The sequence below is a fragment of the Nyctereutes procyonoides genome, unplaced genomic scaffold (assembly GCF_905146905.1).
Source record: "Nyctereutes procyonoides isolate TBG_1078 unplaced genomic scaffold, NYPRO_anot_genome, whole genome shotgun sequence".
NCBI lineage: Eukaryota > Metazoa > Chordata > Mammalia > Carnivora > Canidae > Nyctereutes > Nyctereutes procyonoides.
In genome coordinates, this window is record NW_026575052.1 from 68,889,456 (window position 1) to 68,914,165 (window position 24,710).

General features: G+C 37.1%; 1 protein-coding gene across 1 annotated transcript in view; it reads right to left on the bottom strand.

The window, feature by feature from the left end:
• The window catches only part of GPR158 (G protein-coupled receptor 158), a 403,385-nt gene that overhangs the window by 121,382 nt on the left and 257,293 nt on the right, over positions 1–24,710 (bottom strand). Inside the window, exon 6 of the mRNA XM_055332362.1 lies at positions 14,905–14,973. Coding sequence (XP_055188337.1) covers positions 14,905–14,973 — 69 coding nt within the window. The remainder of the gene's footprint in view (positions 1–14,904; positions 14,974–24,710) is intronic.

A 24,710-nucleotide genomic window follows, 5' to 3' on the forward strand; every position in this document is an offset into this window, starting at 1 on the left:
CATTTTGTAAACATTTTGTAAATATAGAAGAAGTAGAAATAGCATCTATTGAAAAAGACAGAATGAGTGCCTGATGTGGTTTTTTTTCCCCCATGGGCAAAGACATTATCCCACCAGCTCTAGCAAGGGAGTTAGGATGAATTGAGACTTTACCCTTTTTATAATCTTTTTTTTTTTTTTACTAGAAAGCTGTAATATGGTAGCTAGGACATTGCTGCAAAGATACACTTTCTTATCTTTTGACTGAAACCATCTGACTGTCAAATTCCCTCTCATTGCCAAAGCCAGCATCTCCTTATTTGCTGCTATAAAGGCATTCTCAGGAAAATTTATTATGTTCTTAGTCTACTGCCAAACTGTGACATTTCTGCCTCCACATCATCACCGAATCTGTCTCCATTTGGTCCCATTAGAAATTCTCTGTAATTGTGGTGGTTTATTCTCATTTTAATGTTCTAATTTTTAAATTAACCTCTACCTGTTTATTATAAAATAATGAGCTCCTTAACTTCTTTTCACTGAAGAGTTGACATTGGCAAAGATTTAAAGAATATGGGAAGCTGGTCATGGAGATATGTGGGTTAAAACTGCTCCAGAAAATAGCCAAGGTCAAGGCTGTGGGGTGGGTGCATGCCAGGCCTGCTCAAAGAAGAATATCAATACCAGTATTGTTGCAACAAAGTGAGAGAGGCAGAGAGCAGGGGAGTACTAGGTCAAAGAGGTAAAAGCGGGCCAAGTCAAGTATGACTGTGTAGACTAGAATTAAAGTCTTTATTTATTGGTCAAGATTCTCTTCTACCTCTCCATAGGGAACTGAGAAATAAAGAAAGAGATATACAGCTATGCAATTACATAGATGTACATACATCTACAGATTAGAAACTTGACAAATTTTTAAGGTGCTATACTGGAAGTAGATGCAGCAGACATGGTCCTGCTCTTCATAGGCTTATTATAATTAAAAAGTATGACTCTAACACATCTATTTATTGGAGAGTGAATATTTGGCATAGGAGAGCTGAAAGGGAACTACAGAAACACAGTATCATTAACAGATTGGAGAGAGAGATCTGGAGATAACTCATGTCTATTGATGTACCTAAGTATTAAGCAGCACACTAGCCCAGGAAGGTCGCCAGAGTGAAAGTGTGGTAAAAAAGGAAGGAGAAACCTCATATTATAATATAACTTAAATTTGTGGCTTCACATGACCTCAAAATACAGAAGCAGACTGCCTCATCTATTCTTCTTACTGCTCTCCACTTAATTCTTCATAAAATAGCTGCCTGTAAAAATTGCTTTCTTCAAAAATGAAAAGTAGCAAGTCAAAACCACAATGAGATATAACTTCACACCCATTAGGATGGCTATTACTTTTTAAAAAAAAAAATACCTAGGGATCCCTGGGTGGCGCAGCAGTTTGGCGCCTGCCTTTGGCCCAGGGCGTGATCCTGGAGACCTGGGATCGAATCCCACGTTGGGCTCCTGGTGCATGGAGCCTGCTTCTCCCTCTGCCTATGTCTCTGCCTCTCTCTCTCTCTCTCTCTCTCTGTATGACTATCATAGATAAATAAAAATAAAAATAATAAAATATTAAAAAAATTAAAAAATACCTAAAATAGGGCAGCCCCGGTGGCTCAGCGGTTTAGCACTGCCTTCAGCCCGCCTAGGGTGTGATCCTGGAGACCTGGGATCAAGTTTCACATCAGGCTCCCTGCATGGAGCCTGCTTCTCCCTCTGCCTGTGTCTCTGCCTCTCTCTCTCTCTCTCTCCCTCATTCTCTCTCTCTGTGTCTCGTGAATAAATAAATAAAATCTTAAAAAAAAAAACCTAGAATAACAAGTGTTGGTAAGGATGTGGAGAAATTGGAATCCTTGTGCATTGCTAGTGGGAATGTAAATTGCTAACAACTATCTTACAAAACTGTTAGCTTCTTTAGAGTTAAATTACCATATGATCTAGCAATTTCACTCCAAAGTATATATATATATACACCTGAAAAGCTGAAAGATGGGACTTAGACACTTATATACCAATGTTCATAGCAGCATTATTTACAATAGCCAAAAGGTGTTAACAACCCAAATGTCTATCACAGATAAACAGTAAAGAGAATGTGGTATTATACATACAATAGAATATTATTCAGCTATGAAAAATGAAATTTTGACATATGCTACAATATGGATGAACCCTGAGCACAGTAAGTTAGTGAAATAAGCCAGGCACAAAAGGAAAAATACTGTATGGTTCCACTCATATGAACTATCTGACAATAGGCAAATTAAAGACAGAAAGTAGAATAGAGGTTACCAACAACTGGGGGTAAAGGAAGAATGGGAAGTTATTATTCAATGAACAGAGTTTTAATTTGGGATGATGGAAAAGTTCTGGAAATAGACAGTGGTGATGACTGCACAACACTAGGAATGTACTTAATGCCACTAAATTGTATGTTAAAATTATTAGAATGTAAGTTTATATTTTTGTATATTTTACTGCAATGAAAAGGAATAATCACAAAAAAGAAATTGGAAAGGAATCAGTACAGACTCTTTGTTTAAATACCAGAGGAAAAAGGCGCACGAAGAATGGACAACATAAGAGAGTTACCCAAGAAAATGGCACAGTTTCAAATAAATAATTCTCACAGCCTCAAAGAAATTACAAATAAATGTGTCCTCTGATAAAGAAGCTCAAAGAAAAAGATATTAGAATCAAAGAAGAGATAAGAAAAACAGAGAAAGAGTTAAAATTGTCCCAGGAAAGCTAGAGAAGAGGGGAGAAAGTGAAAATAAAAATAAAAACAGTAGAGAAGCTAAAGGAATTTTAGAATCAACTCAGGCAGAATAAACACACCTGAGAATAGTGTAATGGTCACAGAATAAAGGCTTGATGGAAATACACAAAACAAAATAGAAAAGAACAAAGATATAAAAATGACATTATAGATATAGAAGGAAAAGAAAATCCTGTGTATACAAAATTTGTGTTCCTAAAGAAGAAACAAAAAATTAAACCAATATATTTTTTTAAATTCCAGGAATAGAAGAGGTCTTATAGCTACATGTTGAAAAGAAATACCATGATCTAAGAAAAAAATAATACAGAATAATAAATTTCAAGGTAATTCCCAATTTATTTAGTCACAAGACTGAAGAATGAAGTCAGGCTATCTCAAGAGCTGAACATATTCAGATAATGTATATAAAGTTCTGAGCAATAGAAAGTGTGTCTTGAAATTTTTATACTCAACTAAATTATTCTTCACATATAAAGACAATGGATAGAGATTCTCGAGCACATAGGAACTCAAGAACTATGAAACTCATTCTCTCCTTCATGAAAAATCTATTAATGAAAACCAAAGGACAAATCAAAATAAAGAACTGAGGAATGGAGAAGCTAAGTTACAACGATTAGTGGAAAATACTATATCTATTTAGTATAGACCGTAAGTTAAATAACTATGTAAATAATAGTTTTGTGATTTCATATTATATGCATGTTATAAACATTAACAATTCAAAAATTATTAACAAAAATCAAAAAGTAGAGAGAAGGCACAACACAGATGTCTCATCTGAGACATCTCAAAAGACTACTTTTTAGCTGACGTAGGTTCTGAGCCACTGAAACCAATTTGACATGGCCTATAGGATTATTTATTAGGTTAAAATATAAAACAGCCATTTTTGTAAGTAAAATGGTTCAGTATCAGAAACTTCATAGGGGGCGGGGCAAGATGGCAGAGGAGTAGGGTCCTCACCTCACTCAGCCCCACCAAGTTACCTAGATAACTTTCAAATCATCCTGAAAACCTATGACTTCGACCTGAGATTTAAAGAAAGAATAGTCGGACACTACAGAGTGAAGAATTTGCACTTCTAACAAGGTAGGAAGACAGAAAAAATAAAAAAATAAAAAAATAAAAAAGAATCAAGTGGGGGAGAGGCCCCCACGAGTAGCAGGGCTAAGGGAGGCTGCGAAAGCCTCCAGGATGGGAAAGCCCAGCCCCGGAGAAGCGGGAACTTCACAATCCGCCCTGGATTCCTCCGGGATGGAAAGGCGCTCAGCAGGGAACTCCGGCGGGATCCCAGGGGGGCGGGGAACCTCCAGTCTCCGGGGTCACTGACCGGGGAGGGGCGCCGGGGGAGAGCGCCCCCCACACCGGCCGAGCTGCGTAAAGGGCTGGAGCGCGCCCGGTGGGGCCTGGGGGAGCCGGTGGGTCGGGAGGGGCTCCGGGCAGAGGGGGCTGCGCGGCCCCGGGAGCGACTCCAGCAGCACAGGCCCCGGACCCCAGGGGACACGGCCAGGATCCTGTGCTCCCCCCGGGACAGGCCGAGGCGGGGAGGGCCCAGGACAGCGAGGATGCTCCTGCCCCGGGAGCATCCAGGCCCCTATGGACTGAGAGACAGCGGGAGTCACTGGGGGGGGGGGGCGTCCTCCAGGGCCAGGGAGACCTGGCCTCCGCCGGTGTTGTTGTCCCTCCTGGTGTCACCCTGTGCCTGGGAGAGGCGGGGCCGCCAGGGGACAGAGGCCTCACGGGATGGTCGGCTCCCCCGAGCCCCGCCCCCTTCTGGGTGCACACACCTGAGAATCGGCACTGTCCGCCCCTCCCCCAGAAGACCAGCTGGAAGGACAGGGGAAGAGTAAGTTCTTGACCCAGCAGTGCTGGAAAGCTCCAGGGGAAGTCAAGGGATTTACAGTATATAGAACCAGAGGATACCCATCCTTGTTTCTTTGTTTGTTTTTTCTTCCTTTTTCCAGTACAACTTGTTTTTAGCCACTCTGCACTGAGAAAAATGACTAGAACTCACTACAAAAGAAAGAATCAGAAACAGTACTCTCTGCCACAGAGTTACAGAATTTGGATTACAATTTGATTTCAGAAAACCTATTCAGAAGCACAATTATAAAGCTACTGGTGGCTCTGGAAAAAAACATAAAGGATTTAAGAGACTTCATGACTGCAGAATTTAGATCTCATCAGGCCGAAATTAAAAATGAATTAAATGGGATGCAATCCAAACTAGAGGTCCTAACAATGAGGGTTAATGAGGTAGAAGAAAGACTAAGTGACATAGAAGACAAGTTGATGGCAAGGAAGGAAGCTGAGGACAAAAGAGGCAAACAATTAAAAGACCATGAGGAAAGGTTAAGGGAAATAAATGACAGCCTCAGAAGGAAAAATCTATGTTTAATTGGGGTTCCAGAGGGCACTGAAAGGGACAGAGGACCAGAAAGCCTATTTGAACAAATCATAGCTGAGAACTTCCCTAACTTGGGGAGGGAAACAGGCATTCAGATCCAGGGGATAGAGAGGTCCCCCCCTAAAATCAATAAAAATCGTTCAACACCCCAACATTTAATAGTGAAACTTGCAAATTCCAAAGATAAAGAGAAAATCTTTAAAGCAGCAAGAGACAAGAGATCCCTAACTTTTACGGGGATAAATATTAGATTAACAGCAGACCTCTCCACAGAGACCTGGCAGGCCAGAAAGGGCTGGCAGGATATATTTTGGGTCCTAAATGAGAAGAACATGCAGCCAAGAATATTCTGTCCAGCAAGGCTCTCATTCAGAATAGAAGGAGAGATAAAGAGCTTCCAAGATAGGCAGAAACTGAAAGAATATGTGACCACCAAGCCAACTCTGCAAGAAATATTAAGGAGGACTCTGTAAAAGAAAGAGGATGCCCAAAGAAATAAGCCACAAAAACAGGGGCTGAATAGGTACTATGATGACACTAAATTCATATCTTCCTATAGTAACTCTGAACGTGAATAGGCTTAATGATCCTATCAAAAGGCACAGGGTTTCAGACTGGATAAAAAGCAAGACCCATCTACTTGCTGTCTACAAGAGACTCATTTTAGACCTAAGGACACCTACAGCCTGAAAATGAAAAGTTGGAGAACCGTTTACCATTCAAAATGGTCCTCAAAAGAAATCAGGGGTAGCCATCCTCATATCAGATAATTTAAAGTTTATCCTGAAGACTGTAGTAAGAGATGAAGAGGGACACTATATCAATCTTAAAGAATCTATCCAACAAGAGGATTTAACAATCCTCAATATATATGCCCCGAATGTGGGAGCTGCCAAGTATATCACTCAGTGAAATAGAGACCAGAAGAACTGCAGAACAGATCAACAAAACCAGGAGTTGGTTCTTTGAAAGAATTAATAAGATAGATAAACCATTGGCCAGCCTTATTAAAAACAAAAGAAAAAAGACTCTAGTAAAATCACAAATGAAGGAGAGATCACAACCAATACCATGGAAATACAAATGATTTTAAAAACATATTATGAGCAGCTATACAGCAATAAATTAGGCAATCTAGAAGAAATGAATGTATTTCTGGAAAACCACAAACTACCAAAACTGGAACAGGAAGAAGTAGAAAACCTGAACAGGCCAATAGCCAGGAAGGAAATTGAAGCAGTCATCAAAAACCTCCCAAGACACAAAAGTTCAGGGCCAGATGGCTTCCCCGGGGGAATTCTATCAAATGTTTAAAGAAGAAACAATACCTATTCTACTAAAGCTGTTCTGAAAGATAGAAAGGGATGGAATACTTCCAAACTCAGTCTATGGGCCTGCATCACCTTAATTCCAAAACCAGACAAAGACCCCATCAAAAAGGAGAATTAAAGACCAATATCCCTGATGAACACAGATGCAAAAATTCTCAACAAGATACTAGCCAACAGGATCCAACAGTACATTAAGAAGATTATTCACCATGACTAAGTGGGATTTATTCCCAGGATGCAAGGTTGGTTCAACACTCGTAAAGCAATGAATGTGATAGATCATATCAACAAGAGAAAAAACAAGAACCATATGATCCTCTCAATATATGCAGAGAAAGCATTTGACAAAATACAGCATCCATTCCTGATCAAAACTCTCCAGAGTGTAGGAATAGAGGCAACATTCCTCAGCATCTTAAAAGCCATCTATGAAAAGCCCACAGGGGGATCCCTGGGTGGCGCAGCGGTTTAGCGCCTGCCTTTGGCCCAGGGCGCGATCTTGGAGACCCGGGATCTTGTCCCACGTCGGGCTCCTGGTGCATGGAGCCTGCTTCTCCCTCTGCCTGTGTCTCTGCCTCTCTCTCTCTCTCTCTCTCTCTCTCTCTCTCTCTCTCTCTCTCTGTGCAACTATCATAAATTAAAAAAAAAAAGCCCACAGGAAATATTATTCTCAATGGGGCAAAACTGGGAGCTTTCCCCCTAAGATCAGGAACACATCAGGGATGTCCACTCTCACCATTGCTATTCAACATAGTACTAGAAGTCCTAGCCTCAGCAATCAGGCAACAAAAAGAAATAAAAGGCATTCAAATTGGCAAAGAAGTCAATCTCTCTCTCTTCCCAGATGACATGATACTGTACATAGAAAACCCAAAACACTCCACCCCAAGATTGCTAGAACTCATATAGCAATTCAGCAGTAGGGCAGGATATAAAATCAATGCCTAGAAATCAGTGGCATTTCTATACACCAACAATCAGACTGAAGAAAGAGAAATTAAGGAGTCAATTTCATTTACAGTTGCACCCAAAAGCATAAGATACCTAGGAATAAACCTAACCAAAGAGGTAAAGGATCTATACCCTAAAAACTACAGAACACTTCTGAAAGAAATTGAGGAAGACACAAAGAGATGGAAAAATATTCCATGCTCATGGATTGGAAGAATATTGTGAAAATGTTTTCAATGCTACCCAGGGCAATTTACACATTTAATACAATCCCTATCAAAATACCATGGACTTTCTTCAAAGAGTTGGAACAAATCATCTTAAGATTTGTGTGGGATCAGAAAAGACCCTGCATAGCCAGGGGAATATTGAAAAAGAAAACCAGAGCCAGGGACATCGCAATGCTAGATTTCAGGTTGTACTACAAAGCTGTGATCATCAAGACAGTGTGGTACTGGCACAAAAACAGACACATAGATCAATGGAACAGAATAGAGAACCCAGAAATGGGCCTCAACTCTATGGTCAACTAATATTCAACAAAACAGGAAAGACTATCCACTGGGAAAAGTACAGTCTCTTCAATAAATGGTGTGGACAAAATTGGACAGCCATGTGCAGAAGAATGAAACTAGATCATTCTCTTACACCGTACACAAAGATAAACTCAAAACGGATGAAAGATCTAAATGTGAGACAAGAATCTATCAAAGTCCTAGAGGAGAACACAGGCAACACCCTTTTTGAACTTGGCCACAGCAACTTCTTGCAAGATACATCCATAAAGGCAAGGGAAACAAAAGCAAAAGTGAATTATTGGGGCTAAATCAAGATAAAAAGCTTCTGCACAGCAAAACAAACAGTCAACAAAACTAAAAGACAACCTACAGAATGGGAGAAGATATTTGCAAATGACCTATCAGATAAAGGGCTAGTATCCAAGACATATAAAGAACTTATTAAACTCAACAGCAAAGAAACAATCCAATCATGAAATGGGCAAAAGACATGAACAGAAATCTCACAGAGGAAGACATAGACATGGCCAACAAGCACATGAGAAAATGCTCTGCATCACTTGCCATCAGGGAAATACAAATCAAAACCACAATGAGATACCATCTCACACCAGTGAGAATGGAGAAAATTAATAAGACAGGAAACCACAAATGTTGGAGAGGATGTGGAGAAAGGGGAACCCCCTAGCACTGTTGGTGGGAATGTGAACTGGTGCAGCCACTCTGGAAAACTGTGTGGAGGTTCCTCAAAGAGTTAAAAATAGAACTGCCCTATGACCAGCAATTGTACTGCTGGGGATTTACCCCAAAGATACAGATGCAGTGAAATGCCAGGATATCTGCACCCCAATGTTTCTAGCAGCAATGTCCACAATAGCCAAATTGTGGAAGGAGCCTCGGTGTCCATCGAAAGATGAATGGATAAAGAAGATGTGGTTTATGTATACAATGGAATATTCCTCAGCCATTAGAAATGACAAATACCCTCCATTTGCTTCAATGTGAATGGAACTGGAGTATTGTGCTGAGTGAAGTAAGTCAATTGGAGAAGGACAAACATTATATGGTCTCATTCATTTGGGGAATATAAAAAATAGTGAAAGGGAATAAAGGGGAAAGGAGAGAAAATGAGTGGGAAATATAGAGGGAGACAGAACATGAGAGACAACTAACTCTGGGAAACCAACAAGGGGTGATGGAAGGGGAGGTGGGTGGGTGGGGATGGGGTGACTGGGTGATGGACGCTGAGGGGGGCACTTGACGGGATGAGCACTGGGTGTTATGCTATATGTTGGCAAATTGAACTCCAATAAAAAAATATACCAAAAAAAATTTCATATGGTTTAATAACATGGGCCATCCAAGCCTGAGGAGTTTTACATTAGGTGTTAGAGCCAAACCTTAAGCTATTTTAAATTGGTTCCCTGTTTTATCCTCTTGTCTTTTATTTCCTTGGAGACCAAATGAGGAAAGGTGCTTGATCAAACTTAGGCATCCCTGATTACCCTGTCTAATGCTATCTCAATCACACATTCATCCCTCTAACACAAATCTCTATCATCTAGACACTACTCTGTCATAGAATGAAAGCAGTGTGAGACCAGGAGTCAAGAGACTAGATTCTAATCTTGGCTTTCTCACTACTTAGCTGAGAAAAGTTGGATAAATTAGAGTTTCTCTCGACTTTCGTTTCATTTGTAAAATAGAGGTTAAATAAAGACTAAGTTGTTCCTGACGTTCCTTCCAGTTCTAATATTTTCCAGTTCTGTATTATAGGGCCTGGGATGGAGTAGGGAAAGAACATGAAAATTAGTATTTATTTATACATGTGTGGTATATCCTTTACAGAAAGGCACTTCAGTCAACCAAATAGCTAATCAAGGTTAGAGGGGAAAAATTCACCTTATGAGCTGAAACTGGTAATTTAGTCAAGTCAAAAACAAACTTCTGGACTCCATATCACTTGAAATGCTTTACTAACCCATAAAATATCATTTTTATGAAATTTATTAGGTAAAGTATACTTCAGTTGATTTTTTAAAGTTCTTTTTTTCTTCTATAAATTGTATTAAGGTTTTTAGATGATTATGAAGATTAATCATTTGTTCATAAATGTATGGACTTTAAATTGTGAGTCTCTTGAGAATCTGTAAGAAAATGTTTTAAATGCTTTCACTCTCTGCTATCCAATTATAACAAAGCTAAATTTAGTCAGATTTTGGTTTGTCCTCATCTGCACAATGATGATAATCTCTAATTTGGACTTTCCAATATAAGCATTGTTATGAAATCGTCTGTAGTCTAAGATTGCTTAGAAAAGGCAAAAATAACCTTAATTCTTGCAAATCTGAACAACAATATGCAGCATAGAAAGAAGAAAAGGCTCATTGCATAACAACTCAGCAGAACAGTGAATACCCAAAGGCTCCTTCCATGGAGTTACCCAGCCCTGAAAACAATTCTCCTTTATTCAAGCACACTTAAAAAACAAAATCCAGAAAACTGTAACCCATATTAAAACTTTCATAAGCGATTCTGGTATAGACCACACCAGGAGCAGAGAAAGTTGGTATTTGTATTTAACAAATAAGAAAAGTATAGGTCACACTTATATCATCAAATGATTAGACTTTTTGACTATATTAGGTTTACTGGATCACCTTTATCACTTAATACAGAGATCTTCCTTGCAGCATAAAGTCTTGCTAAAAGTTATAAAGTTCATTTCTGTAAAACCCAAGGAAGTCAATGAGCCCTGGTCCAATAACCAAGTTACCTCTCTTGTCAAGAATGCTTTATGCACATGTACTCATGTACATATACCCACCCTATGTAGTAGTTTTACTATCAATTTCTGATACATCATCTTCCATTCTCTCATCTAAAATAAAATTACTTTCCTTACCTGACTCAATCAATAGTGTATTTTAATCTCCTTTCTTCCCTTGTGTCTTATGCTCCATCTAAACCTTCATTAAGTAACCTGACCCTTTCTGTCTTCAGAGTATTGAACACTAACTTATTTGAAACCACAGTATACAGTATAAATTTGGGAACTATACTTTAATACCTCAAGCAGTTACAGAAAAATATACATTATAAAAGATGAAATAGCTAATTTAGCATGAAGTCAATATAATGAGGTATTGTAATGTTTCTATTGGACAGAATTTGGTAAGTCTTCTTTTCTGTTTTCTTTTTTCCCCTCTCAAGCAGAATTATTAAGCAGAAATTGTCTTTATATTCCTCTTAAATTTCTATTTCTTGCCCCCTTTTTTCTCTGTTTGATATCATCATAGGTATCATAGGTATATCTATCAGATATTCATCAGATATCTTCCAAAATTGTATCCCAGTCAATGAAAGATTCTTGCAAAGAAAGGGTTTTTAACAACTGCTCTGCTGCACTTAGCAGCATAAAATTTATTATTCTTTCAAATATTCTTGTTTTCTAGAGAACTTCATCCATTTAAGAGGCTTTAAAATTTTCTTATAGACTTTAGGCCCATGCTCACTATGTAACCACTTGATTTGAATAAATATGAACTTTAAAATTAAAAATAAAATGAAGTTTGGCTAACATCTCAAAATAACATTAATAAGTTTTTTTATTGCCTGTTAGCTCTAAGTAAAGTAGTATTATTAATAAGGATCATCATTCTTAGTCTTCCATAGCCAAGCGGATTCTTTGGAAGATACTTCAATAGGACAACAGCCATGAGTTTAGGATACAGGTCTGAATTTATCCAAGTATAACCTCATCTGTTCACTCATTGCATATTTACTGTGCCTCAACTATGGTGACAGGTATGGGGCTGTGAGCAAAATAGAATGTATCATCTCCCTATTCACAAAGAACCAGAGTTAGTGCAGGAAATGACATTAATCAAATAATTGCTCTTATGAACGTACACTTATAAACTGAGATGGGAGTGTCAAGAAAGACAGTGGAATTCTGTGAGAAACTATTATAAGGAATTTGACTCCAATAGTGGGTCAAGGAAAGCTCAAAAGTGATATTTAAGTAGAAATCTGAAGGATGACTAGGGCTAGCTGTTAATTAGGCAAAAGAAGTGGTGAGATGGTGTGGTGGGGAGCGCAGGAGGACTCTTCCAAATTGAAGGAAAAGCATGTGAAAATGTCCTGTGACAAGAGGTGTATTAGTTTCTTATTGGAGCTATAATATATTACCAAAAACTTAGTGGCTTAATACAGATTTATTATCTTACAGTTCTGGAAGTCAGAAGTTAAAAATGGATCTTATAGAGCTAAAATTAAGGTTTTTTTGGAGGCTTTCATGAGGAATCTGTTTCTTTGCCTTTTCCTGCTTCTAGAGACTGCCTGCATCCCTTGGCTTCTGGCCTCTTTCATCCACATTCAAAGCCAGTGATAGCCAGTCCAGTCTTTCTCATGATACCTTTTCTTTGGTTCTCTCTTTTCTGCTTCTCATTTTCACTTAGGACCCTTGAGCCATCTATAGAATCCAGGATAATCTCCTCATCTCAAAGTTCTTTATTTAATCACATTGGCAAAGTCCCATTTTCCATGTAAGGTAACATATTTATAGGTTCCATGGATTAGGGCAGTGAACATTTTGGGAGAGCCATTAATATAGCTACCATGAGAGAGATTATGTATCATTTATGAACTGAAAGAAGGTCAGAGTAGCTGGGTGCAGAAAGGGAGAAGAAAAGTGGTACTGAATGAGGCTGGGGAGGTGGGCAAGGACCACACTATATGTAACATAACATACCATATCAAGGGTTTTGATCTTTATTCTAAGAACCCTGGGAAGCTATCTATAGAAGTAGTCACAGATTAGATCTTCTATTTTAAAATATTCTTCTGGCTACTGGATAGAAAATGTATTTTAAAACAGCAGAGGTTCAGGAAAAAGATGATGGTGACTGCAACAATAGATATTCTTATGATTATTTTTTGGATTAATGAAGTCATTTGGGTTTTTTACTTCCTAACTGGGTGATTCTATAACTTTGGCTAAACATCTTTCTGGTAATTCTATGGGAAAGATGAAATGTTATGATGCACTTGCCATTTATACAGAAACAGTCTCAGGCATGATAAGACTCTTTGTATTTTATTGCTTATATTATTAATTATTGTGTATAACTCCATGCTAGGAAATTAGACAACTCCAGTAATTTTATGATTTACTGATGATTTTATGGAAAAATTAAAATGATTATAGCCAAAAAATTTTCTATCTTAAGAAGAAATAAAATTCAAGATGTAGAAAACCTGAATAGATATTAAGAACTCTTATAAACACTGCAAGGGGGAAGAGAATTAGAAAATGAGGCAATAGAATGGACAGGATTTAAATCATGTTAGATCTTGGAGCTTATGCTAAGAATTCTGGCTTTAACTATAAATAAAATTGTGAACCTTTGGAGAGTTTTGCGGGGCTCTGTAGTCTAACTTGGGCATTACAACTAGCCAATACTTTGAAAATAGACAGATCATAGGGGGGTTAATGTGGAGGGATAGAGGCCCAGGAAAGACTATGACAATAACCCAGAAAAGGCTGACTCTAGTTTAGACCAGGATGGTAGCCTGAATGAGGCGGGGGAAGTGGTTGGGTTTTTTTTATGTTTTGAGGGATTTCTGATGGATGTGAGAAAAATAAAGTTGTCAAGAATGACTCCCAAGTTTTAGCCTGAGTAACTAGAAAGACGGAGTTGTCATCAATGGAGATAAGGAAACTGATTGGGGATGCAGGAGATCAAGTATCTCAGTTAAGAACATAGAGAATTCTGGTAGACCCTCAAATTGGAGTTGTTCAGTAAGCAATTGAATATGAGTTTGGAGTTTAGGGAAAAGGTCTGAGCTGGAGATACAAATTTGGGAGTTATTGTATATAAATAGATTTAAAGCTTTGAGCCTAGATGAGATCACCAATGGAGAATGTAGAATATGAAAAGCTCCACAAGGACTGATGCCTGAGACACTTAAGCATTAAGAAGTAGGAAAGAAGATTAAGAATCAGCAAAGATGGCTGAAATGGAGCAGCTAGTTAGGTTAGGAGGCAAACCAAAAAAAAAAACAAAAACATGGTGCCATGGAAGACCTACCTTTTTCTTCTCTAACGTCTACTGATCTTTCAGATCTCAGTCGGGTGATATTTTATACCCTTGACTTTGTTATACACTTGTCTCCTAAGTGTCTCCATAGCATCCTGCCTCCACAACATCTTAGTTTTTTTTCAATTATATTATAATTGCCTGTAATTACTCATCTCATTCTGTAAATTGTAAGCGACCTGAAGAAATCAGTGTCTTTCACTCACAAAAAAGTTTAGCACAGTACTTGACACGCAATGACTACTGAATATAAGTTGGTTGAATTGAATTAGTAAAGTTAGTACATACCTTCTGGTTACAGACAGATTGCTAGTGTGATAAGAACAGTCTCTACTAGGATTATCTATGCCACTAATACCACACATATACGTATTTTGTTTACTTTTCTATGTACCCACCTGGAATTCTTCAGCACAAACTTGTTGGTGTGTCTCATGGTCTTGATTTAAGTAGAGAGGGAAGAAGGAAACCAATATTTATATGTATATGTATATGGCAAGCATACATATCAAGCATGCCTTTTTTATGTGAGCTCATTTAAGCCATTAGTCCTCCTCACAAATTTGGGAAGAAAAGTATGGTTACCTCCACTTTACTTTTTTTACTTTATATGTCTATTACATGTAGACACAGGCATACAAACTTGTATATAGATATATAAAGTAATATACATATACAATTATATATATTATAATTATACACACATATATATACACACACATATATAAAAATTACTGCCTGAGCAAAATAAAACAAAAGGCTATTTGTAAAAGACAATTATGTTACTTACAGGAAAGTATAGAAGCAGAGACCCAAAAAGAATTGTTTCCAACAGGATAAGGCCTGATGCCCTGATGCTCTAAAAAAAAAAAAAAAAAGAGAGAGAGAGAGGGAGAGAGAGAGAGAGAGAGAGAGAGAGAAAGAAGAAGTCATTGTTTATTTACATTTCTAGAAATGGAAGAACTTATGCTATCGTGACAACGCCTCCACTAGTAAATGAACATTGGCTAGTATTTCAAAAGTGAACTTAACTGAAACATGCAAAAAGATCGACTATAAAAGTGGTAGTGTACTTCATGATACTGTCAGTGGCTTCATGGAATTTTGTTCTTCAAAATTTGAATCTGTGAATAATCTTAGCAGCTGGCAACACTTTTTAGAAGATCTTTCAATCTAAGAAGTTCACAGATACAAAATATCTTGCTTGTATTTCTGAAACATCAGCCACAAGTACATATTGAATGCTAACCCTCAACCATTTCACAAACACCTGCAAAATGGCTTCAGTGGATAAAACAGACATACACATAAGGTCTTGGCATTTCAGTAATATATATCCCACTATGTCAAAATAGATCACCCACGCTCACCTAACAGAGCTCCACTATGTGGATAATATAAATCACATTAAATAACAAAGATATTTCACCTTGTGAACATGTTTAAATTATTCTTAACTGAAAATTCATAAGAATAAGTTGATTTTTGAATAATTTCCTAATTACTTACAGTTTACTACATTTAAATATGCTTGATAATCTTAAGATATTTTGTTAGACTCAAATAGCCTTATCTTTCCTAAGCAAAATGCCTGAAATTGTGAACAAAAATTAAAAGACAAAATAATTTTGTATTCTAATAAAAATTTTGTTTCAGTGAGTTCAAGTGTCAATATCAAGTAAGTATATTAATTGAGAATACAAACATAAAAATAGATTATTCTAGAATACCCATGTTTTCACTAAATGCAATGTGTAATATACACAAAAATTACACATGATGCAAATATATTATCCTCACAGGAAAATAATTTGAAGTAGTACCAACTGATTTTGCAACAAAAAAAAGATGCTTAAGCTGAAAACCGAAGCCACAAGAGTACACTGCATTAAAACAAGTCAGATAAAAACAAAACAAAAAAACCTGCACACAATGTCAGATAAATGACAGGGAAAGAAAATTATAATCTCTTCAAAACACTGCTAGGACATTGTTAGAGGAATACTTTATGTAATCCCTCAAAAGAACTCGTGGCTTTCATTAATCTAAGAATTTGCAATGGAGAAATAAATTTAGTCAGTGAACAGACTTGATTATTCAAGTGGCATCTCACTATTGGTCTTTATTTTAGCTAGCAGATGCTTTTAGTGAAAAGAAAATTTCTATCAGCAAGCCTTTAGATGGGTTTTGGCTGGTAAAATTTCTAAAATGGCAAATTATATTCATACCTAATTATGAATATCAATTTTTCTAAACTTTATGAAAATATGACACTAAAAGTGAGAGTTCAAAATATTAATACAAGACTGCTTGTAAAACAATCTATGCAATACTGTTTAAAGATTTATTTATTTATTTGAGAGAGAGAGAGAGAGAGAGAGAAAGAGAGAGAGAGCAAGCACACAAATACATGAGCAAGGGGAGGGGCTAGAAGGAGAGGGATGAAGAGAATATTAAGCAAATCTCCACTGAGTGCAGAGCCCCACACTGGGCTTGATCCCTGACCCTGAGTTCATGATCTGAGCAGAAATAAGAGTTGGACACTTAACTGACTGAGCCACCAGGCGCCTCTCTAGGCAAAATTATGAAAAAACAAACAAAAAACGGGATATGAAAAGAAGCTGCGAGGCTTAATGGAACAGACAGACTTTGGAGTTCTCTTCATCTCAGTTTGAATTATGAAATAATCACTGAGTAGGCCACCTTGAACTTCAATGTCTTCATCCATAAAATGGGTATTTTAATGTTTACCTGATTAAATCTGAGAGGTTTAATAAAATATGAAGTATACAAAATGGCTAATATTATGCTTGATTCTTGGCAAGTAGGTATGCATTCTTCAAAGTAAAAAACATTAAGGAGGGCACATGATGAGATGAGTATTGGGTATTATACTACATGTTGGCAAATTGAATTTAAATAAAAGTAAAATCTTCAAAACAAAACAAACTAAAAAACAGCACCAGCATAATGAATTTGAAATTCACAGATGTATATATCAGTAGCAGTCAAATTTATTTTTAATTCTTGGGATCCAAATGACCTCAGAAGAGCCAAAAGTAGGGGTAGAGAACCCAAGAGGCTTTTTGTTGTTGTTGTTCCTTTTTTTTAGGACCAGTAGTTTCTTAGCTGCTTTACAACCACTGCTATCACATACCAGTGGTAGTGTTGCATATATTCTCAGAATAAATCACTTGTTTTCTTTCACTTGGTAATGTTGAGCAATCTTCTCCATTATGTTGTTCCTGACTAAGCAGAGAGGCCCATAATTTCAAATTATTAATTGGAATTCCAACAAGTGGCTCCATAATCAAATGGAAGGCCTATTCAAAATGTGCACTTTTCCAAATATCCTTGGGCTGAGTTGGCTTCATGGCCTCACAGAGTGAGTATGTATCTGGTAGGTGGGACTTCAGGGACAAAAAAGAAACCTCATGCTCCCTAAAACATTTCCCCATCATCTTATTGGTACTGGAAGTTCTCTGAACTAGAAAGAAGCTTTTTATTTTGTACTTGGTGCCAAGGATTCATACACAAGTGCTGTAAGTAAGAGCCTGACTTAGTTTCAACGTGTAGAACAGAAATCTATTCCTTGTAGTCTAAGTGATAGGATGAGGAAGGAAAGAGGAAGGATTGATAAATGAAGATGATGCAGCTACTGTGGAAAACAGTATGGTGGTTCCTCAAAAAGTTAAAAATAGAACTACCCTATGATCTAGCAATTGCACTACTAGGTATTTACCAAAAAAATACAAAATTACAAATTCAAAGGGATACACACACCTTTATGTTTACATGCATTATCTACAATACAAACTTTGGAAACCGCCCACGTGTCCATCAACTGATGAAAGGAAAAGAAGATGTGGTATATATAACAGAATATTATTCAGCCATAAGAAAGAATGAAATCTTGCCATTTGTAATCATTCATGTGGATGGGGCTAGAGAGTATTGCTAAGTGAAATAAGTCAGCTGGATAAAGACAAATACTATATGATTACACTCATATATAGAATATAAGAAATGAAACAAGAAAAGGGTAGGGGGAAGAGAAAGAGGCAAACCACAAAACAGACTGATAGTTACCAGAGGGGAGAGGGTGAGTGAGATGAGTAAAACAGGTAATGGGGATTCATAAGTACTCTTGTTGTGATGAGTACACGATGATGTATGGAAGTGTTATTAAGTCACTATATTGTATACCTGAAACTAATATTACACTGTATGTTAACTAACTGGAATTAATATAAAAACTTTAAAAAAAGAAAAATGAAGATGAGCAAGGGATATAATGAGCAAAATAACAGAGCCCAAGGAAGAATGAATCTCCTTCACAGTTGTACTTAAGATAGAAATCGTGGTATAGAACCCTTTTAACCAGAATTGCTGAGAAACTCTGAGAAAACCTTATTGAAAAGATATATAATATAGCATTTAGTTAAAACACATACATACAAATCAACACCATATATTTTCTAGATATATATAAATATACCAGATACATACATGGAAAATATATACCAAGCTGATAACAATGATTTTGTTTTTCTGGAGAAGTGCATAGATTTAGGGATAGATCAAAAATATTAAAAAATATTTTAATTTCTCTAGAGATGCAGTCATGCATCATGTAATATGCATTTTAATAATTAAATCAAGTAAAATTAAAGAAAAGTAACTTAAAATGTGCCAATTCAACTATTAGAAAATTCCACCACTAGGCATCATCATAATATGCCAAGAAGTCTAAATGAAGACTTTCTCAACTAATATATACTTAATAAGTTTTTATTCATTACTAACTTCATGCATAAAATTAACAAACCAGAGTTTTATGATCCTTTAAGGTAATAGAGCTGGGGGAGTTATTATTGAGCCTAACTCTCTTGTTTAGAATTTATAAAGCCTAATAAATATAATTTCAGATTTTACAGTAGAGGTCTGCAGATTTTACCTCACTCCACTCCATCCCTCCTGTCCCATTTGTTAAACTTTCTGAACTGACTTATGAAGGTTTGTAACAAGTACCAAGCCTGCATACTAAAGAAAAGAGCTAAGCCTATTATACCAATTTTATTAAATTATATCAGTCAACTTCTAAATTCCATAATCCTTGGATGCAAAATAGAGAGGCATAGGATGAAGCATACTTGCAGTTGTCACAAGATTTGCTCATGATATAGGCATCCAAAGGAAGCTAAGTCACTGGAAATAATAAGGCGATGAGAATAATGCTGAAGTCTGATTTTTTTAAAAAAACAAAATGGTTTGTCATTTTTTTCCTTGATTCTATAAGGACTAACTACTTCATTTATATTTTAAAAACATTTTTAGCCACTGGGGAAATAAATGTATATCTTGCTAAACCAGTGCAGCTATTCTGAATTATAGCTGATTTCTTTAGTCTCATAGCAATTAAAGTTTCTTTCTATTACAAAAGGAATCTCTGAACATGAAGGTATTTTTACACAGCTGTATCTCAGAATGAATGATGAAAATATAATAAAGCAATAGAATTAGATTCTGAAAAGAATGAACTGGCATAAGTTTGGATCATAAACCAAGACTATAAATCTGTATCATTTACAAAAAGAATTAGCCATGCAAGCAGATTGACTTCTTCTATTTCTTCAGATAAATCCATGGGCAGGGAGATTACAAATAAACAACTGATGTAACAGTTATACAATAACAAATTGGAAGCAAGATGTAAAAGTGGCCTTAAAGAGAATCCTAACATTGAGAATAGGAGGACTCTATTTTTGAATAATTTTATTTACAGTTATACAAATAAATGAGAACAGATCACATTTGGTTTGATAGACTACATGCAATTACTTTGTCTTAAGAAGATCTGTGATGAAATATTGAAAAGCCATTCAGATTTAGAAAAATTTATCAGGGGAACAATTGCCCAAAATGTGGGCAGTTAAAATTAGTACTGTTTTTTTTCCAAAAAAGTATCAGCAATAAAAAAGGTACAAAGAAAGCAGAAGAATATGTTTAGGATAGAGATTGCTAAAGTGAAATAAAAACAATTCAGAGAGTTATATATTTTATTTTTAATTTTTATCTAAGTATAATTAGCATGCAGCATTATACTAGTTTCATGTATATGATACAATGATTCAACACTTCTATACATTACTAAGTGTTCTCATCGTGATAAATGTATTCTTAATCCCCTTCACCTATATCACTAACCACCCCCCACCTCCTTTTTGGGTCCAATAGTTCTCTATATTTAAGAGTCTGGTTTATTGTCTTTCTCCTTTTTCTTTTTTGTTTCTTAAATTCCACATATCAATGAAATCATAGAGTATGTGTCTTTCACTGTTTTTACTTTGCATTTCACCCTCTAGATCCATCCATGTTGCTGGAAATGGAAAGAATTCATTCTTTTTGTCTGAGTAATATTCCATTGTGTTTATGTATAACTTCTTATCCCTTCATCTTTCAAGGGACATTTGGGTTGCTTCTGTATCTTGGCTATTTTATATAGTACTGCAAGAAACATAGGGGTGATATACCTTTTCAAATACATGTTTTCATTTTCTTTGGGTAAATACTCAGTAGTGGAATTACTGGATCATATGATAATCCTATTTTTATTTTATTTTATTTTATTTTTTAATTTTTATTTATTTATGATAGGCACACAGTGAGAGAGAGAGGCAGAGACACAGGCAGAGGGAGAAGCAGGCTCCATGCACCGGGAGCCCGACGTGGGACTCAATCCCCGGTCTCCAGGATCGCGCCCTGGGCCAAAGGCAGGCGCCAAACTGCTGCGCCACCCAGGGATCCCGATAATCCTATTTTTAATTGAGGAACTCCCATACTGTTTTCCACAGTGGCTGCACCAATTTACATTCTACCAATGGTGCACAAGGGTTCCTTTTTCTCTACATCTTCACCAACACCTGTCATTTCTTGTGTTTTTTTTTTTTTTGTTTTTTTTTTTTTTTTTTTTTTTTTTAGTTTAGCCATCCTGACAGGTGTAAGGTAATATCTCATTGTGGTTTTCATTTGCATTTCCCTGATACTGAGTGATGTAGAGCATCTTTTCATGTGTCTGTTTGGGATACCTGTATGTCTTCTTTGGAAAAATTCTGTTCAGGTCCCTGTTCATTTTTGATTGGATTATTTAATTTTTGGTGTTGAGTTGTATAAATTCTTTATATATTTAGAATATTAACCCATTATCAGATTATTATTATTATTTTTTATGATAGTCACAGAGAGAGAGAGAGAGGCAGAGGGAGAAGCAGGCTCCATGTACCGGGAGCCCGATGTGGGATTTGATCCCGGGTCTCCAGGATCACGCCCTGGGCCAAAGGCAGGCACTAAACCGCTGCGCCACCCAGGGATCCCCCCATTATCAGATTATTATTTGCAAGTATCTTCTCCCATTTGGTAGGTTGTCTTTTTGTTTTGTTGATGATTTCCTTCAGTGTATAAAATCTTTTTATTTTGGTATCCCAGTAGCTTAATTTTGCTTTTGTTTCCGTTGCCAAAGAAGACATTTAGAGAAAAATGTTAAAGAGATTACTGCCTATGCTTTCTTCTACCAATTTTATGCTTTCAGGTCTCAGATTTAGGTCTATCATCCATTTCAAGTTTATTTTTGGATAGGGTGTAAGAAAGTCGTTCAGTTTCATTCTCAGTTTCTCAACATTTGTTGAGGAGACTGCATTTTTCTCATTGTATATACTTGCCCACTTTGTCATAGTGTCACAAAAATGTGGGTTTATTTCTGGGCTCTATTCTGTTCCATTGATCTGTGTGTCTATTTTTTTTTGCCAGTATCATACTGTTTTGATAACTATAGCTGTGTAGTGTGTCTTGAAATTTGGGACTGTGGTACCGGTTTTGTTCTTTCTCAAGTTTGCTTTGGATATTTGGGGTCTTCTGTGGTTCCACACAAATTTAGGATTATTTGTTCCAGTTTGTGCAAAATACTGTTGGTATTTTGGCAGAGATTGCATTGAATTTGAAGATTGCTTTGGACAGTATGGACATTATAACAATATTGATTCTCCTAAACCATGAGCTTGGGATATCTTTCCATTTGTATATGGTCATTTTCAATTTCTTTCCTCAGTGTTTTATAGTTTTTAAAGTACGGGTCTTTCATCTCCTTAGTTAATTCCTAATTATTTTATTATTTTTGGAGTAATTGTGAATGGGATTGTCTTAATTTCTCCTTCTGCTACTTCATTATTAGTGTATAGAAATGCAACAGATTTCTGTATATTCATCATGCATCTTGTGATTTTACTGAATTCATTTATCAGTTCTAGTATTTTTTGGTGGAACTTTTGAAGTTTTCTCTATATAGTATCATGTCACCTGCAAATAGTGAAAGTTTTACTTCTTCCTTACAAATTGGGATGTCTTTTATTTCTTTTTGTTGTGTGAATGCTGTGGCTAGGACTTCTAGTACTATGTTGAAGAAAAGTGGTGAGAATAGACAGCCTTGTCTTTCTCTGTTATCACTACTTTTGCCATTTTAATTGTTATGTGTCTTGGTGTGGACCTCCTTGGATTGGTACTGTTGGGGGCCTTCTGTGCCTCCTACATAAGAATGTCTGTTTCCCTCCCCAGATGATACAAGTTTTCAGGTATTATTTCTTCAAATAAAATTTTGCCCCCTCTTCTCTCTCTTCTCCTTCTGTGATCCCTATAATGTGAATATTATTTTGTTATACGTGTCACTGAGTTCTTTTACCTTTTCTAATTTTTTATTATTCTTTTCTGTTTTTGCTGTTTAGCTTGGTTGCTTTCCATTACTCTTTCAGCTTGCTGATCCATTTTTCTGCTTCCTCTAGTTTACTACATATTCCCTCTAGTGCATTTTTAATTTCAGTTAATGAGTTCTTCATCTCTGATTGGTTCTTTCTATATTTTCTTCTTTTTGTTGAATGTCTCACTGAGATCTTCACTCTTTTCTCAAAACCAGTAAGTATCTTTATCACTGGTACTTTGAATTTTCTATCAGTTATATTGCTTATCCCCAATATTAAAGTTCTTTTGCTGTGATTTTGTCCTGTTCTTTCATATGGGATATATTCCTCTGACTCCTCACTTTGTCTAACCCTCTGTGCTTGTTTCTGTGTATTAGCAAAGTCAGCTACTTCTGATCTTATGAAGAAGAGATTCCATGATGCTTTGTAGCATATTGTTCCCTGTTCACCAGAACCTGGCATTTCAGGAGTGTATCCTAAGTGAGTTACATGAACCCTACTGTTGTGGTTGAGCCATGTTTGCCTTCAGTCTTGTCATTTACAATGGCACTCTGACTACTTTGGGAAGAGTTTGGTCCCTGTGCTGTTAAGTGGACAGTTTGTGGCCATCTTGGGCTTATAGTTGAGTCAGACCAGATGTCCGCCCTCAATCCAGTAGTGGTGTCACAGGGAACTGTAGGATGTTCTTTCTGCGTGTCTTCTGAGACACTTTTACTGGTAGGCAGGGCCAGCAATCAGATCATTTGTCTGCCCCCAGCCCATTGCTGGTATGTGGTTATCTCCCACAGGGCAAAAATCCCTTGGGAATAATGCTGGTCACTGTCAGGGCAGCTTGCAGAATGAGACATGTCAGGGCTGCTTGGAGGGACCCCTATACAGTGGCATGGGTTGGATGTGGGAAGTTCACATTAGGATACAGGAGCAAGGCATACTGTGTTAACAAGCTAAGTGGTGAGTGTTCTTGCTGGGTTCTGCAGGTATCCTGTATCTAGACTGGGCAGGGGGAAGAGAAATGGCCCCTACTAGTTTTTTTTTTTTTTTCCTTCTTGGAGAAGTCTCCTAAAGATCCCTGCCCTTCCCATGCATGTTCTAAAACTAATAAATAAATCTTCTTCGTATATACCTCAGATACTTTCAAAATGTTCCTTCTATGCTGTATTTTATTTATTTATTCATGACACACACACACACACACACACAGGGAGAAAGAGAGAGAGAGAGGCAGTGACACAAGGCAGGGGAGAAGCAGGCTCCATGCAGGGAGCCTGATGTGGGACTGGATCCCAGGTCCCCAGGATCATGCTCTGAGCTGAAGGTGGCGCTAAGCCACTGAACCACCCAGGCTACCCTGTTAAGCTGGCTCTTTAATGGTGTGGTCTTGATTTCCTATTGCCCTCCAGCTCTCTCAGTTGATTTTTAAAGTTCCTGGTGTTAAATCCCACTGACTGTAAAAACTTGTGAAGTTAAGCCATTCTGGTTCTTAAGGCCAGATGTTTTAGGGACCTATTTTCCCAGTCTAGGCCCCCCATGTCTGGGGTGTCTGGTGTAGGGTATGTTCCTCTCCCTTCTCCATCCTTGTGGTGTCCCCCATTGTGGGGACACAGTCTCTTGAGTCAGTTTGGTTTTTGACTGATACCTTCCTACCATTTTCAATATGGCTTCCTCCCTACAATTAACTGTTGATAGTCTATTTTGCAAGTGTTCAGTTAATTTTCTGGGTTAGTTCCACTAATGTGTTATCCAGGTGTGTCCATGGGATGAAGTAAGCTAGGATCCTCTTATACTGCCATCTTCTCAAATGGTGCCACAGAGTTTTAAATTCATGTAATAAAATACATGAGCTTTATAT